This window comes from Camelina sativa, chromosome 20 (assembly GCF_030686135.1).
Source record: "Camelina sativa cultivar CO46 ecotype springtype chromosome 20, ASM3068613v1".
In the NCBI taxonomy this organism is placed as follows: domain Eukaryota; kingdom Viridiplantae; phylum Streptophyta; class Magnoliopsida; order Brassicales; family Brassicaceae; genus Camelina; species Camelina sativa.
Window position 1 is genome coordinate 148,538 of NC_141899.1, and position 16,914 is coordinate 165,451.

At 38.6% G+C, this 16,914-nt stretch overlaps 3 protein-coding genes across 6 annotated transcripts; 2 read left to right on the forward strand and 1 right to left on the reverse strand.

Moving 5' to 3' along the window:
- Nucleotides 1-1,460: 1,460 nt before the first annotated feature.
- On the forward strand, nt 1,461-6,864 carry LOC104768285 (protein SCAR4). 4 transcript variants are annotated; one of them, XM_087505868.1, is made up of 10 exons: nt 1,461-2,197; nt 2,686-2,849; nt 2,990-3,113; nt 3,214-3,334; nt 3,457-3,518; nt 3,630-4,222; nt 4,367-6,078; nt 6,174-6,260; nt 6,350-6,463; nt 6,563-6,864. In XM_087505868.1, exons 1-10 carry the CDS (start codon nt 2,040-2,042, stop codon nt 6,611-6,613), a joined length of 3,186 nt encoding a protein of 1,061 aa, XP_087361994.1. In that variant the 5' UTR covers nt 1,461-2,039; the 3' UTR covers nt 6,614-6,864. The 4 variants fall into 4 exon arrangements, with proteins under 4 accessions (XP_087361994.1, XP_087361993.1, XP_087361995.1 ...); XM_087505870.1 differs by having other exon boundaries at nt 1,943-2,197; nt 2,512-2,849; XM_087505867.1 differs by having other exon boundaries at nt 1,753-2,197; nt 3,630-6,078.
- Nucleotides 6,791-9,323, reverse strand: LOC104768284 (kihadalactone A synthase LFS). The gene is made up of 11 exons (XM_010492212.3): nt 9,070-9,323; nt 8,755-8,950; nt 8,555-8,653; nt 8,423-8,474; nt 8,185-8,306; nt 7,982-8,079; nt 7,835-7,893; nt 7,638-7,694; nt 7,505-7,550; nt 7,220-7,299; nt 6,791-7,132 (listed from the first exon to the last, which is right to left on the reverse strand). Exons 1-11 carry the CDS (start codon nt 9,169-9,171, stop codon nt 7,045-7,047), a joined length of 999 nt encoding a protein of 332 aa, XP_010490514.1. The 5' UTR covers nt 9,172-9,323; the 3' UTR covers nt 6,791-7,044.
- Nucleotides 9,324-14,438: 5,115 nt separating this feature from the next.
- On the forward strand, nt 14,439-16,337 carry LOC147918357 (protein SCAR4-like). The gene is made up of 4 exons (XM_087504250.1): nt 14,439-15,620; nt 15,716-15,802; nt 15,880-15,993; nt 16,087-16,337. Exons 1-4 carry the CDS (start codon nt 15,591-15,593, stop codon nt 16,135-16,137), a joined length of 282 nt encoding a protein of 93 aa, XP_087360376.1. The 5' UTR covers nt 14,439-15,590; the 3' UTR covers nt 16,138-16,337.
- Nucleotides 16,338-16,914: the final 577 nt, after the last annotated feature.

Sequence of the window (16,914 nt, forward strand, 5' to 3'; positions counted from 1 at the left end):
ACGTGTTTATATATCATAAAGACATAAACCAGATAAGAATCAATTTAAATACTAGTATGGTTTAAACGAATGAAGAAAGTGACGTGAGTTGGGCCACAAATACATTGCACGTAGCAAAGTTATGAAGTATCAAATAAAATGATACAAAGACACATCCATATATACAATATATAGTTGGAATTTAATGGCGACGTGCTGCAGGTTAAATGTACCTTGTCGTCGAATGTGTTAGTTATTAATTGTGTGTCCGAGACTGCCTTGGGGGCCAGTCGACTTCCTCTCCTCCGTTCTTTAGCTTGTACCAACAAATCTCTACAGAAACTCAAAAATATATATAGAAAACGATGCTATCAAATTCATCATCATCATCATATTCATATAAATAGTGTACAATTTAGTATAAGCAAATGGTTTAAGTTTAGAAATCCCAAAATAAGGGAAAATATCTCGAATTTTTAGTTAGAGTTTCTTAATTAACTACTAAAAAATGTTTGCTCGTATGATTCCACCCACATCGATCAAATACGTATAAATATTATACAGTACATGGGTCGACGATGGGGTCGTCAGTGAAAGTGATACGCTCGATCGACCAATGTATAAGGGGCAGGTACCAAACCAAACAGAAGCCTAGTGTTTGGTGACCTGTTTCCATCGTCCTCAAAAAACGACCTTTTCCTCGAACTTAATACGCCGCGTTCCTGAGGTGGATTTTTTAGCTAGCATTTAATTATCGAACACTATAAATGAATGGGCTTGGGTCTCGCTAGTTGGACTTGAATAAGTCAATTAAGCCCAACCATTTAGAATACTTGTCAACAAGACCATTTGTGTTGGACACATTTCACGAATTGACTTTTACCGCGACACATTCATTTCACGAATTATGCTCAATACAATCTACCAAACCATGATGAGCTTTAAATAGGACTATAGGAGTAATCTATCATATAATCTTTCCTTGGAAGCCTACGTGATACTACTACTTTTCGTGATACATGCTTTTCAACTGCAGTACCAAATAAGTAAAATTTAAAATAAAACAAAAAAGTTCTTCTAAGAATAAATAGAAATTACCCCCATAATATATTAGCGATTTACTTTTTTACTATTTAAATTCCTTGCCAAATTGTTATAGTAATGATTTACCGAGAAATATCCCCTAATTAACACGATCAAATAATTTGTTTATATAAATAAAGAAAAAGAGATGCAATCCAATAATAGTAATTGCCGCAGTCTTGCTAATCAAGAACATTAAAAATAATTAGCACCGTTCGATCACTATTCGTGATCAATAGTAAAATATTTATAATAATTAAAAAAAAAAAAAACAAAGGTGGATGAAGGTGGCTGTAACGATCAAAAGCAGGTTCAAAAACTGATCTCAACCACAACCACTCGAAGACAATAATTCGTACAATTATATATATAATTGTCATTATTAACAGCAAGCAGATGTGTTAATTTTTTTCTTCTAAATATCTAAATGAAAGATTCTAAGCAAAGTTTTGTCCTTTCTTTCTAATAAGATTGGATAAGAGATATACAACGAAATCATCTCATTCTGGATTAATAAAAAATTAACGGTTGGTCTTGGTTGAACCGGTAGCGGAGGATGCATGGTGGTCCATGTAATCAACGGTTTTTAACTACTTTTTATGTTATAAACCGGTTTTTAACTAAGGTAATGATCAAATGCGGCAACCACATTGGTGAAGCCTATGATCTTGACCGTTGGATGAAAATCACGGACCGTTGTATAATTTCAACTCTTATTATCTATAATATCTACAATCTCGCTCTCGGTACCAAACATAAAATAAAAATTAAAACCTTTTTTCTTTTTGTTTCTTTGTTCCCACTGAGCCTGAGGCGTTTTTGATTGTTCGTTGTGCAGTGCAGAGTTAATTATAAAAAAGAATTTGTTTCTTCTTCTTCTGAAGCTCTCTTTTAAGTCACTAACTCAAAACGATAGAGAAGAATCCGATTATTTTCATTTTCGGAGGGAGAATTGTAATCGATTGCGGCGGGGCACAATGACATTGACGAGATACCAGATACGGAACGAGTACGGCTTGGCTGATAAGGATCTCTACCAATCCTCCGCCCATAAGGATGATCCTGAAGCTTTTCTCGAAGCTGCGTCCATGGCTGGACTCGTCGGCGTTTTGCGCCAGCTTGGCGACCTCGCCGAGTATGTCTCATCTCTCTCTCGACATCCTCTTTTTTTATTATTATTATTGCTTGGAATTGTGGCTCCACAATAATTCTGAATGTGGAGATAAAACCTTTGATCGCCGCCGGAACCCTGATTGATTAGGGTCTTTTTTTAGTTTTTCTGCTTTTAAAAAAATATCAGTGAACAGAGAATAAAGTCTAGGTTTTTGTTCGTTTATGATGATTGATTTGATGATGATGATGAAGGAGTTAGATTGTCGAACTCCTTTGTGGAATTTTATTGGTTTTTTTATTTGGACTTATGAGATTTCAATTCGGTGTTTCTTTTAGGCTGCTGAATGAGATAAATCTTTCTTCTTTTGGTTATCAATGCTCTTTGCTTGGGGGATTCTATGCTCTATTTTATCCGAAACCTCTATGACACCATGGCTATGGAATCAACCCCTCTTCACATTTTATCTTTTCTTTTCTTTCTATTATCTTTTTATACTACTACTTGTGAAGGTTTGCTGCTGAGGTATTCCATTGCCTGCATGAAGAAATGATGACTACTGCAGCAAGAGGCCATGGCTTGGCTTTCCGTCTCCAACACCTCGAATCTCAGTTTCCTTCTTTTGAGATTCCCATTCTCTCCCAAACCGATCATTCTACTTTCTATTATAATCCAGGCCTCTTCTTTTACTCTCCTCTTTTTTCCTTTTTACAATATAATTAAGCATTTTTTATGGCCTCCTCTTCCTTCCTGGCCCAGTGGCCTGGCTATATATATTATTTAGATCCCAAACACTGACATTCATAATTATCTCAGGCTTGCAATGGCATTCTAGTCTGCTACCAAAACAAGACCTCATTTCCCCACGCAACTTGCCTCATTGTATTATTGATTCATACGAGGAATCCCGTGCTCCTCCCCAGCTCTTCCTTCTCGACAAGTATACATTTCAGTACATCTTCGAAATTTTCATCACAAAAAAAAGAAAAATAATCCAATCCCTTCACAGTTTTTTTTTTCTTTTCTGGCTGTTTCTCCAGGTTTGATGTTGCTGGGTCTGGATCATGCTTGAAGCGTTACTCTGATCCATCTTTGTTGAAGCGGCCTACTCCATCAGCAACATCAAAACTCATCAAAGATGATAGACCACGTAAATCGAAGGTATTCATGTATATACGTCTCCTTATCCTGGTTTTACTCTGCTGCCCCACTCTGCATCTGAAGTGCATATTCTGGGTATTATGTGTTACTTACTTATGATCATATATTTTCTTAACTCACAGAAGAAAGGATCACACACAACTAGTAAAGAGGCATATGGTGATTCACGGACATCACATGCCAAGTGAGCACTCATGCTCTATATCTAGTTCTGTTTCTGTCATTCCTATGTCTTAACTTCTTTATGATCGGCACTTTGATTTGGTGACACGACTTACTCTTTGGATTTGTACAGGTTGCATCAGCTATTCTTTTTGGAGCATGTTGAGAACGAACAGGAAAATCCTGAATTCCATGTGAGACTCAAGAGGAGGCAGTTGAATGGACCGCTATTTAACTCAAGCTCCGGGACAAGTTACATGGAGAAATTCCTCAAGAATTCGTCGCCCTACTGTGAAAGAGTTCATGGGACTCTGGATCAGTCATCTCCGGCTATCGAAACTGAAGTTACAGTATGCAGCGTACGAGAAGAGTTACAAACACCTTCCCTAGTTTATCCAAACAGTGGAGACACTAGCAAATACAATGAGATGGAGATAGAGGGAGGATCAGAGATTTGTTTAGAAAGAAGCTCTTCTTGTTGCAAGGAGATCAATGAAACAGATACACCTGTTTCCATGGAGTCAGAAGCAAAGGAAGCAGACAGTGATGACAGAGCTTGCTGTGAACTTGGATTTCCAGGATTTGGTCAGACGCAGATCTGTACTAATGCAGAGGTGACTCAAACAGAGGATCTGTCTCACTTTTCTAGTGTGTTGCACCACTCACCAAAGGAAGGAGAATCTTCTAGTCTTTTGTGCACTGATTTGGAGAGTTCTTCTCTTGAAGGTAAGCCATATGAATCTGAACAAACATCTTTCAGTTTGTCTTGTTATGAGAATCCTGCAAATCTTGCCGAAGATTCGGGAAGTCGTTTGGAGCTTCAGTCTAATATAGCAAATGCTGATAATATTGGGTTGAAATCATCTGAAGCTTGCGAGGTCGTGGAAGACGGAAGAGATCCGGTGCTTACTATTTCCCCTGAAGCTCATCCAGAGTATCTGTTAAAGCTTACACAAGTGTCATACGACGCATCCGATGGTGGGACCAATGTTGATCATTCTCAACATGTTTTCAGTGTAGACACTGGTTCTGAGATATCTTTAAGTGCTTTAGTTGAAGACCAGTTCTCATCTGTAACCAATCAAGAGGTAGAGGCTTTGGAACCTGAGGACATATCTTCTGAAACTGGTCATTCGATTCCAGATAGCAAAAGCAGTTTAAAAGGAACACCATCAGCATTGGAGTCCGATTTTCTTCTTCCAAATCCGTATATTAGCACATTTGACGACTTGGAAGATAAAACCAACTCCCAAGACATATCTTCCACGAATCCTAAGCAGTTTAAACATATTTCAACTTCTGAAATCAGTTCAGAAAATGGAACGCTGATGTCAGATACTCCAAGAGAACTTCACACAAGATGCAGTAACCTCTCAGCCTCATCTTCTTGTGAAGACGTATTGGCCAGTCCTGATCTGGCTGAGATATCTTCGCATTCTGGACAGGAGGATCCACAAACCATGTCTATAGTTGCAGATGATGATAGTAGTGCGCCTGAAGAACCAATTCCTGATACGCCAAGACTTGGTACTTGTTTTGCAGGGGATGTCGATCACGATAACCATACTGGCCTGGATAATAAGGCCGATACCATGCCCGAAATAGACTTGGAAACTATTAGTGAACCACAGGAGAATCTGTTAGGTACCGAAGAATGTCTTTCACCTGAGTGTTGCTTACAGACACAGAACCAAGGGAAAGAGAGTCCATCAGAAACCGGGTCAGCAAATCCAATAACAGCATCAGTCGAGTCACTTCCTACACAAAATGGACCTGTTGGTGTTGAGGTTTCAACTTCAGAGGAAGCGTTAACTTGCAACGAAACGCTTTTCCCTTCAAGCATAGCAGAAATAGAAGCTCTTCATGCACCAAACCAGGAAACTTTCACATCATTAAATGATCATATCTCTGAGTCTGTTCTTTCCATGGATCTGACTGATGGAGAAGATTGCTTGGACGTGTCCCCTGAATCCATGCTTCCCTTCTCCATGACCTTCGATGAAACACCGCAGGCAGATCCAGAGATAACACCTCCGCTTCCGCCTCTTCCTCCAACACAATGGTGGATAGGGAAGCTGGTTGAATCAACTGAAATGCCATCACTTGAAGGTAGTGGAAACAATGGTTTCTACATTCATAGGGATGAAAACACACAGAACGAATCACTTCAAGCGACTGAGGCACAGTATCTATCAGAAGCGTCGACTACAGATGGTGAAAACCACAATTCTCATGTATATAGAGAAGATTCTAGAGTGGAAGGCGTGTCAACTTGTGTAGAAACTACTCTGAATGAACCATCTAAAGCAGCTGAGGAACAGTCTCCTTCAGCAGTCAGTGGAACAAGCGGCACCTATATGCATAACGATGAAAGTGCACTGAAGTGTTTGAATAAAACAGTGGAGTCACCACGTGCAGAGGAAGTATCATTAGAAGCTGACTGGAGAGCTGAAGCAATGGCACTCGAATGGTTTAGTCAGAACTTAAGGGAGCATAGCAATCCTCACCCTGCAAAGTTAGAAGAGGAACCTCAGGTTGATCGTTCACATGACTCGCTTGTTATTGGCATGGACAGAAGCATGGTAATTACTTTAAAATAATAGTTACTAGTCTACGGGGTTAGTAGTACTTAAATGGGCTCATTCTCTTACGCTGATCATGGAACTCAATTGTACAGTTGAGGAAAGTATCTGAACAGAAGAGGACACAAGTTGGAGCGAGAGCGGACGAGAATGATTCACTATTGCAGATCATAAGGAGCAAGGTCAGCTCATAGTAATTCATCATTTCCTATGGCTATGATATATTCAAATTATGTAAAACCAACAACTAATAATAAAAATACAATAGCAGTCGTTCAACCTGAGACCAGCGGATGCCTCGGTGAGACCAAACTTTCAAGTAGCTGTTCCAAAAACCAACGTGAAGGTCGCTGCGATTCTAGAGAAAGCCAATACTCTTCGCCAGGTCTCTCTCTCTCTATTTCTCTATTGCTCTCCTTGTTCGTTTAATTGTGAGCAATATTGAGAAAAAGGTTATTTGTGAATATACTTTAAAAATATATAGGCAATGGCGGGAAGTGACGACGAGCACGATTCAGATAGCTGGAGTGAATGAATCTATAGATGACAGACAGAGAGATACACACGCTCTGCTCTGTATGTATAGAGGAAGAATTGTTAGCATTTTTTGTTCTCACATATATGTCTCCCGTAATGTTTCCTCATTATTTGCTCTATTCGACACATTTGTAAGTCGCAGTCTTTTTGCCATCTATATGTAGTGCACCACCCATGAGTCAACAAGTGTGGCTAGTATTGATTTTAAATGTTATAATGATACAGATACAGATACAAAGATTGAAACAAGACATAAAAGCATGTGTATCCCTGCCAATAAATGGAAGGGGTGTGCCGTAAACTTCACTTACATTACGATCTATTTGAGGACTTTGCTTTGAGCATACATCCAATAGTGTAACAACGAACACTAATTTACATATTTTACTTTTTTTAAGACTCCCTCCTACTATTAATTGAAAAGAGCATTCATGTTTGTTGGTGGTAGATGCTTAGCTCCGCATGTGTTTCGTTGTAACGCTGGGTCAGGTACGTCGAACATTTGATCGGTGGATATCTATACATGCATCAAAATCATTAACAATCTTTAACAAGAGTCCTTACCACTCAAAAGGTCTTGGTATAGAACTAGCTGAAGTCTTACTTAGGGAGGTTGCTTTCTGACTTGCATGTTGGGAGACACTCCACTAGACAGTCATGATTCGGTTCCAGGAAGAATGGAATCTGCGTTGAGAAAACATTAGATGCAACATTGATGTTATACATGTTACTTTGCTAGACTCGGTTCTGAACTCTGAACATGTCAAACAAAAAACTAAAACTGTTGAGAATATTATGACCAAGCATATGGCTAGAAAGCAAAAACCGTCTCTAATAACCCTGAAAGATTGTAAAGATCAGAAACAGATAAGTCTAGTAATAGCCTTACTGAATATCGTTCCTGACCGTTCCCAAGAACCCGATGTAATGTGGATCTGTAAGGTCACAATGTATGGGAGAAAAACGTCAGCTAGAAAAATTTACTTCCAAATCACAATCCCTTGTAAAGCTAGAAGTATTACTTGAAAAATCCATTGCTCCACCGTTCCAGCATATCGCCAAGATTCACAATAAATGCCCTGGAGACAGATAAAACAAATAAATCCACCAAATTGACACTGAGTTTTGATCAGATGCTCAGACTTGACCACATATAGGATACAAAATTCATAAGATGATGATGGAACCAATGAACCATTAGAAAGGTTTTTCGTTATACCCTTTAATTGGCGGTACATATTCCCACTTCTGAGGCGTCGCCTTCTTATCTTTGCATATCTGCCATCAAGTTGTAGCAATTTCCATAACTAACTAACCTGACTATTTCAAAAAGGTATATGAATAACAAATCTGTGTTGCTTAATACCTGGAGTCCCGTTACACTATCTGTGGCTAACAGAGTCATCATCCCGAAGTCAGAATGTGCTCCACATGCATATATTCCATTTGAGGGATCAGAAACCCCTAAAGATAACAGAAGAAGCCAAGGGGTAAGTATAACATTTGACCATACAAAAAGCTTAAGAAACAGTAATGCTCTGTGATCTCTTCATAAGAAAAATACAGTACCCTGATAGCGTAACAAACGCATAGTTGCAATAGGCTTTCCAAGCATTTCCGTTCTATCGAAGTAATCCACATCCAAGTCCAGGGCTAACGCCAATAATCTTGCAATATCCTTGGAAATCCTCCTGACCATACCAAACTTTCAGTAACATGATAGAGTTATCTTTCTTCAGATTTGTCAACAAAACAGATGAAATGTTTCAACTAAACCAACGAATTTGACTAAAAGATGAGGACTTACAATGCTTCTTGATGATATTTCTCCATTGTTTCTCGCCAACCGGGTAAAACATCTACCAAAAACATCAAAGTTTTATTCAAAGAAAGTGTGTCATGAACAGAATCAACAGAGAAAAAGAAAGAAAACACTAACCAGCATCAGGCCAAGGGTTAGGGCCATAGAATGGTTTATCCCAATGAGGATCATCTTTAGGAACTTCAATTCCAATGTAATAACCTTCTTTATGATCCCCTAAACACCCACCCCCCAAAAAAAAAAGATGAATTCATCATCTCTGATCATAATTAAAACAATATTGAAATTAAGCAAAAGAGAGAGGTGACCACCAATACCATTGACTTGATTCACAGGATCTAAAAGTTCATCAAGAACAGGTGTATAGCCTCGATGCTTCTCGTTTCTCAACACCTTCATCTTCTCCTCTAACGGGAGATCAAAAAACTTCTTGCTCTGCTCGAAAACATCGTCCATGAACTCTTCGTTTATCCCATGATTGATCACATAGAAAAATCCACAATCCAAACATGCCTAAACCCAAAAATTACCCAGAATATCATGTAATCAAAATATATATATATATTTGTTATTGATTCTAGTTAATGATTAAAACATGCAAAATCGAAAAGAATTGAGATTGGAGACAAAACCTGTTTGAGGGAAATAACTGAGTTATGAAGATCATCGTTGGATAGATCGATACAGTTAAGAGATGAAACATTCATGGTCGAGTCTTTCGTATGATTCTCCATCTCTCTCTCTCTCTCGCTCTCTCTCTCGCTTTCTCTGTCGCGAAAGAATCTTTTTTTTTTTTTGGGGTACGACCTAATAATTAGAATCAGAATATGCCAATTTTTATTTTGTTTTATTAAAAAAAAAAAAAGGAAAATGCTACTTTTTTGCACAAATACTAAAATCGAACATTAAAAAAAAGTCTTTTTAAGTTTTTATTTTGTAACGTGGAAGCTCCTTGACCGACCAAAGGTTGATTAATGTTTTTACCCCCGGATTTGTTAATTACACCAGGTATCGGGATTTTTTAATTATACAGATTAATGAAGAAATATTTACAAGAATCTTCATTGATGCGTAATTATAGGTGTTCGCCAAAATTTTACTTACAATTAAAAACGAAAAATGAAAAAAAAAAAAAGATGTATATAGTGAAAATCTAATATGGTCGAAAAGAATCGCTTATGATAAAATCTCATTTGTAACAGTTCTCATGATTTGTAATATATAGTTCTCATGATTTGTAATAAATAATAAATCTAGACGAATTAAAAAAAAAAATCTGCAACATTCTAAAATTATACTCTTTCCCTTTTGTATTAGAAAAATGAACTGTTGAAGTTCCTGTTCAAAAGATGTTTGATAGCTTTGATTATTTTTTTATTAGCATTGGAGTCCGATTTTATTCTTCCAAATCCGTATATTAGTACACTTGACGACTTGGAAGATAAAACCAACTCTCAAGACATATCTTCCACGAATCCTAAACAGTTTAAACATATTTCAACTTCTGAAATCAGTTCAGAAAATGGAACTCTGATGTCACATACTCCAAGAGAACTTCACACAGGATGCAGTGACCTCTCAGCCTCATCTTCTTGTGAAGACGTATTGGCCAATCCTGATCTGGCTGAGATATCATCACATTCTGGACAGGAGGATCCACAAACCATGTCTATAGTTGCAGATGATGATAGTAGTGCGCCTGAAGAACCAATTCCTGATACGCCAAGACTTGGTACTTGTTTTGCAGGGGATGTCGATCACGATAACCATACTGGCCTGGATAATAAGGCCGATACCATGCCCGAAATAGACTTGGAAACTATTAGTGAACCACAGGAGAATCTGTTAGGTACCGAAGAATGTCTTTCACCTGAGTGTTGCTTACAGACACAGAACCTGTTCATTTATTAGGTTTAGCCGCTTATCACTCTCAAAAGCTTAAACCACTTTTTCATTGATTTGAGCATACACCTTACATTAGATATATATACTACTCCCTTCATGGTTTTGTAATATTCAAAAGACCCATTAACACTTATGGGCTAACCAAACATAAAAGCCCAAAACTTTTAATACACAAGAGTCTCTTTCTTCTTCCTTCCTTCCTCTTCTTCTACCTCTCCGACGATTCTCTTCTTCTTCTTTATCAATCTTCTTCACTTCTTTCACCAATTTAAATATTAATCATAGATTTGATTCCAACACTCCCTCTCAAATCTTATGATTAATCTCCAAATTAGAATTAAGAAATTTAACCTTTATCTCTTCTTGATTTTTCCGATTGATTCCATTTTGAGTTTTAGAAACTCTCTTCACGACATCAGCGTAGCTCACCGGTATGTTTTCTTTCTCCCTCATCACCTTAATTTCTTCTTGCTGTTTCATATTCATCGAAGTTGTGCCACTCTCAGATTTAGCCTTGATCTTGTTTTCCCTTTGTTGCGTTTCACCTTCCTTAAATTGATCTGTCTTCTTTGATCCCAGATTTTGTTCTGCATGTGAGGCTAGTGCAGATTCTCTTTCTGTGTAAGCCTTTGGATTTTGTATCACTCCAAGTTTCAATCGGAGTTCTTCAAATCTTTTTGTTCCGAGAGGCTTTGTGAGGATGTCAGCCGTTTGTTCTTCACCGCTACAATACCGTAAGTTAATCACTCCTTCTTTCTCAGCTTCACGAACCACATGATAACGAATCTGAATATGCTTGGTTCTTTTGTGTTGGACTGGATTTCTCCCAATTGCTATGGCGGAAGTGTTATCACAATAGATTGGGACACTCTTGGAGGTGTTAACCTTTAATTCACCGAGCAAAAGCTTCAACCAAACAACATGATTTGTTGCAGAGCTTAATGCCATATATTCAGCTTCAGCTGTGGACTGAGCGATTGTATCTTGTTTTTGAGTTTGCCACGTAAACATTGCGCTACCCAACGTGAAGCACATTCCACTAGTACTTTGCATATCCTCCTTGTAACCTGCCCAGTCTGAATCAGAGTATCCAACAAGCTCCACTTGCCTTGATCCCTGAAAGTTTAGTCCATAATCGATGGTTCCTTTCACATACCTTAACACTCTCTTTGCCTCTTGCAGGTCAATTTCCCTTGGCTTAGCAAGACTTCTGGATAGATAAGATGCTGCAAACGCAAGATCCGGTCTGGTTGCAGCCAGATACAACAACCCTCCTATCATACTCCGATATATCCTTGGATTTGTAAGTTCCTCACTTTCTTCTTCTCTTTTACCAGATGGCATAAGTGGAGTACTCACACTGTTGCATTCTCCCATTCCAAATTTTTCTAGGAGTTGTTGAGCATACTTTCTTTGACTCAAAAAGATTCCTTCTTCTGTATAGGATATCTCAAATCCAAGAAAGTATCTCAGCCTTCCTAGGTCAGTCATCACAAAGTTCTTTTTCAGATTTTCTTTGAATTCACTAATCATATTCTCTTCACTTCCAGTGATGATTAGATCATCGACATATAGGCTGATCACCATAATCTCACCCTTGCATTCTAGAGTATACATAGCTGCATCACAGTCACTTCTCTTGCACCCCTGAGACATGAAGTAAGAGTCAATTTTGCTGTACCAAGCTCTTGGTGCTTGTTTTAATCCGTATAGTGCTTTCTTGAGTTTATAGACCATATTCTCTGCTCCCTCTACTTCAAAACCAGGTGGTTGCTCCACATAAACTTCCTCTGTAATTTCTCCATTTAGAAATGCTGATTTTACATCCATTTGATGTAGATTCCATTTATTTTGAGCAGCTAGGGCAATCACTGTTCGAATTGTGTCATGTCTGGAGACAGGAGCAAAAGTCTCACCATAATCTTCTCCATAGGTTTGAGTAAACCCTCTAGCCACTAACCTTGCCTTTAGCTTTTGGATTTCACCACACTCATCTGTTTTCACTTTATATATCCATTTCACAGATATAACTTTCTTGTCAGCAGGTCTCCTTACCAATTCCCAAGTCTCATTCTTATTTATGATGTAAATTTCATCACCCATTGCCCCCCTCCATTCATTGAAGTTTATAGCCTCTTCAAAAGTGGCTGGTTCCACCCAAGTGAGGTAACAAGCCTCTTCCACTTGGTTTGCTTCACCCTCTTGTCTTTCCACTTCATGATATATTTCACTTAACTTTTTGACTTTATGAATTTGTCGAGATGAACTACCTGCTGCAGATTCACTTTCGCTTAATTGAAAAGGTATGGGGCTGACTTGTTGTCTTTCATTTCTGGTGTTTGATCTAGTTGTTGGACTTGCATCATTTCCTTGTTGCATTTCATTACAAGGTCTTTCAGAAAATCTTGCATCACTTTGGGGAATCTCAGTTTGATTCTCAACCACCTCCTGAGTCTCCCAATTCCAACTTTTATGTTCTTCAAAAACAACGTCTCTTGACACCTCAATCCTTTGTGTGTTTAGTAAATAAACTCGGTAGCCTTTGCTTACAGTACTATAGCCCATAAATACTGCCTTTTCTGACCTATCATCCAACTTCCTTCTTCGTGCTGCAGGAATCAAAACATGACATATGCACCCGAATATCTTGAGGTGTCCTATTGATGGTTTGTGTCCACACCAGACCTCCAAAGGTGTTTTTTGATTCAATGCTTTGGTGGGAAGTCTGTTTTGGAGGTAAGTGGCTGTGAAGATAGCTTCTGCCCAGAATTTGTCTGGCATTCTCTTATTCTTTAACATACTTCTTGCCATGTCCAGTAGAGTTCTGTTTCTACGCTCAACAACTCCATTCTGCTGAGGTGAGTATGCCACCGTGAACTGTCTTTCTATCCCATTTTCTTCCAAAAACCTTGAGAACTGTTCAGACTTAAACTCACCTCCTCTATCTGACCTGATTTTCTTGATTCTTTTTCCTGTTTGTTTCTCAACCAAGCTTTTAAATTTCTTGAAGGTGGCAAACGTCTCTGACTTCATTTTCAGAAAATACACCCACAACATGTGCGAGTAATCATCTGTGAAGGTAAGAATATACACACTCCCACTACACGATGGTGTTTGCATAGGTCCACATATATCAGTGTGGATCAGTTCCAAGATATCCTTACTCTTGGATTCTGAAACTTTTGGGAATTCTTCTCTGCATTGCTTCCCTTTCACACATGCTTCACACACTTCATGGCTTACTTTAAACTTAGGGAGTCCTTTCACCATCTCAATTGTTTGCAACATCTGCAGGTTGTGGAATCCTGAGTGTCCAAGTCTTTTGTGCCACAACTCAGACAAGTTTTCTGCTTTGGCCATTCTTACACTTTCTTCTGCTAACTGCATACGCAACAGGTAAGCATTTCTTACCATCTCTACTTCAGCAATCTTATCCCCTCGTTCATTGTGAATGATGCATTTGTTATCAACAAACAAAACCTGATAGCCATTTCTTGTCATCTGTGGAACACTCAACAAGTTTTTATCTATCTCTGGAACAAGAAAAACATCCTTGATAACTCTTACTCCCTTCTTGATCATTACTTCTATGTTCCCTTTTCCTGTAGTCATCAGCCTAGCACCATTTCCAATTCTGATGGGCACTTGAACAGATCTGTCAATTGTAGTGAATAATTTTTCCTCTTTGGTCATATGGTTGGTTGCACCACTGTCTATCAGCCACGTTTCATCACTGCTTGTTTGTTCTACAACATGCGCAGCATTGAACAGACATTTTCCATCTTCTGACTTTTGTTGTGTTTGCTTAACTTGTTTCGGTTTGCTTCTACATTCTTTCGCAAAGTGCCCTGTTTTTCCACAAGCAAAACAGCCTTTCCTTGGTCTAAATTGCTTGAAGGTGAAACGAGAATCATACCTTTGTGTAAGATAACAATCTTCTTCATAGTGATTGTGTTTGTTGCATATCCTACAATACATCATCTTCTCAATCTTCTTGCCTGGCATTACAACCACGATTCTTTGAGCAGGAGCTTCAGATTTCAAGACCCCAAGATCGACGTAGCTCTGATACCATGTTCATTTATTAGGTTTAGCCGCTTATCACTCTCAAAAAGCTTAAACCACTTTTTCATTGATTTGAGCATACACCTTACATTAGATATATATACTACTCCCTTCATGGTTTTGTAATATTCAAAAGACCCATTAACACTTATGGGCTAACCAAACATAAAAGCCCAAAACTTTTAATACACAAGAGTCTCTTTCTTCTTCCTTCCTTCCTCTTCTTCTACCTCTCCGACGATTCTCTTCTTCTTCTTTATCAATCTTCTTCACTTCTTTCACCAATTTAAATATTAATCATAGATTTGATTCCAACCGAACCAAGGGAAAGAGAGTCCATCAGAAACCGGGTCAGCAAATCCAATAACAGCATCAGTCGAGTCACTTCCTACACAAAATGGACTTGTTGGTGTTCAGGTTTCACCTTCAGAGGAAGCATTAACCAACGAAACGCTTTTCCCTTCAAGCATAGCAGAAACAGAAGCTCTTCATGCACCACACCAGGAAACTTTCACATCATTAAATGATCATATCTCTGAGTCTGTTCTTTCCATGGATCTGACTGATGGAGAAGATTGCTTGGACGTGTCCCCTGAATCCATGCTTCCCTTCTCCATGACCTTCGATGAAACACCGCAGGTAGATCCAGAGATAACACCTCCGCTTCCGCCTCTTCCTCCGACACAATGGTGGATAGGGAAGCTGGTTGAATCAACCGAAATGCCATCACTTGCAGGTAGTGGAAACAATAGTTTCTACATTCATAGGGATGAAAACACACAGAACGGATCAGTTCAAGCGACCGAGAGGCACAGTATCTATCAGAAGCGTCGACTACAGATGGTGAAAACCACAATTCTCATGTATATAGAGAAGATTGTAGAGTGGAAGGCGTGTCAACTTGTGTAGAAAATAATCTGAATGAACCATCTAAAGCAGCTGAGGAACAGTCTCCTTCAGCAATCAGTGGAACAAGCGGCAACTATATGCATAATGATGAAAGTACACTGAAGTGTGTGAATAAAACAGTGGAGTCACCACTTGCAGAGGAAGTATCATTAGAAGCTGACTGGAGAGCTGAAGCAATGGCACTCGAATGGTTTAGTCAGAACTTAAGAGAGCATAGCAATCCTCACCCTGCAAAGTTAGAAGAGGAACCTCAGGTTGATCGTGCAAAGTTACCATGCTTGTTATTGGCATGGACAGAAGCATGGTAATTACTTTTAAATAATAGTTACTAGTCTACGGGGTTAGTAGTACTTAAATGGGCTCATTCTCTTACGCTGATCATGGAACTCAATTGTACAGTTGAGGAAAGTATCTGAACAGAAGAGGACACAAGTTGGAGCTAGAGCGGACGAGAATGATTCACTATTGCAGATCATAAAGAGCAAGGTCAGCTCATAGTAATTCATATATATTTTCCTATGATGTATGTAAAGCCACCGACTAATAATAAAATACAATAGCAGTCGTTCAACCTGAGACCAGCGGATGCCTCGGTGAGACCAAATTTTCAAGTAGCTGTTCCAAAAACCAAGGTAAAGGTCGCTGCGATCCTAGAGAAAGCCAATACTCTTCGCCAGGTCTCTCTCTCTTTCTCTTTCGCTCTCCTTGTTGGTTTAATTTTGAGCACTATTGAGAAAAAAGGTTTATTTGTGAATATATATAATATATAGGCAATGGCGGGAAGTGACGACGAGCATGATTCAGATAGCTGGAGTGAATGAATCTATAGGTGACAAACAGAGAGATACACACGCTCTGTATAGAAGAAGAATTGTTAGCATTTTTTTTCTCACATTTGTCTCCCGTAATGTTTCCTCATTAATTGCTCTCTTCTACACATTTGCCAATTCTTTTTTTTTTTTGAAAAGGAATTCAATTGATGTGAACTTATGAAGGAATACAAGATTAATAAAGAAAAGAGTTTTTTGATAACGTGAAAATTGAAACGTCGACGTTGAGGATGTCTTATATATACCAAATCATTGTATGGATCAGCTTGAAGTCAGCTTGAACTATCCAAGTTGGAAAAAAGGAAAAAAAAAAAAAAATGAAAAATGAGTTGTGATAACTGAGATGTTGAAGTCAAGTGTAAGAGGTTGGTTCAGAAAAGTCAAACTGTAAGAGTTGATTTTTCTAAAGGTACAATTTGACGGAAGTGGTACGGTACACGATCCCAGGAATATTCCGTACGATATCCGGCCTAACAAAGTTGAACCGGTCATGAGTCACGCCTCCGAGAGTCGTGATTTCTGTACTTGTCTTTGCCTTATAACGGTGTCATTCGTTCACACGTGTCGTAATACTATGACGACTTTGTTTTCTCGAACTCTGTACGTACGCGAATATATATATCCATTTTCTAACCGGATTGGACTACTTGGTTATGATCTGATAAGGTTAGTTTAGTCATTTCAACAATAGGTGCAGTCCCGAGTCGTCCAAATCCCACCGTCCCTAACCGGCATTTTATACTCTTAAATTCAATTATTTCACAGTAT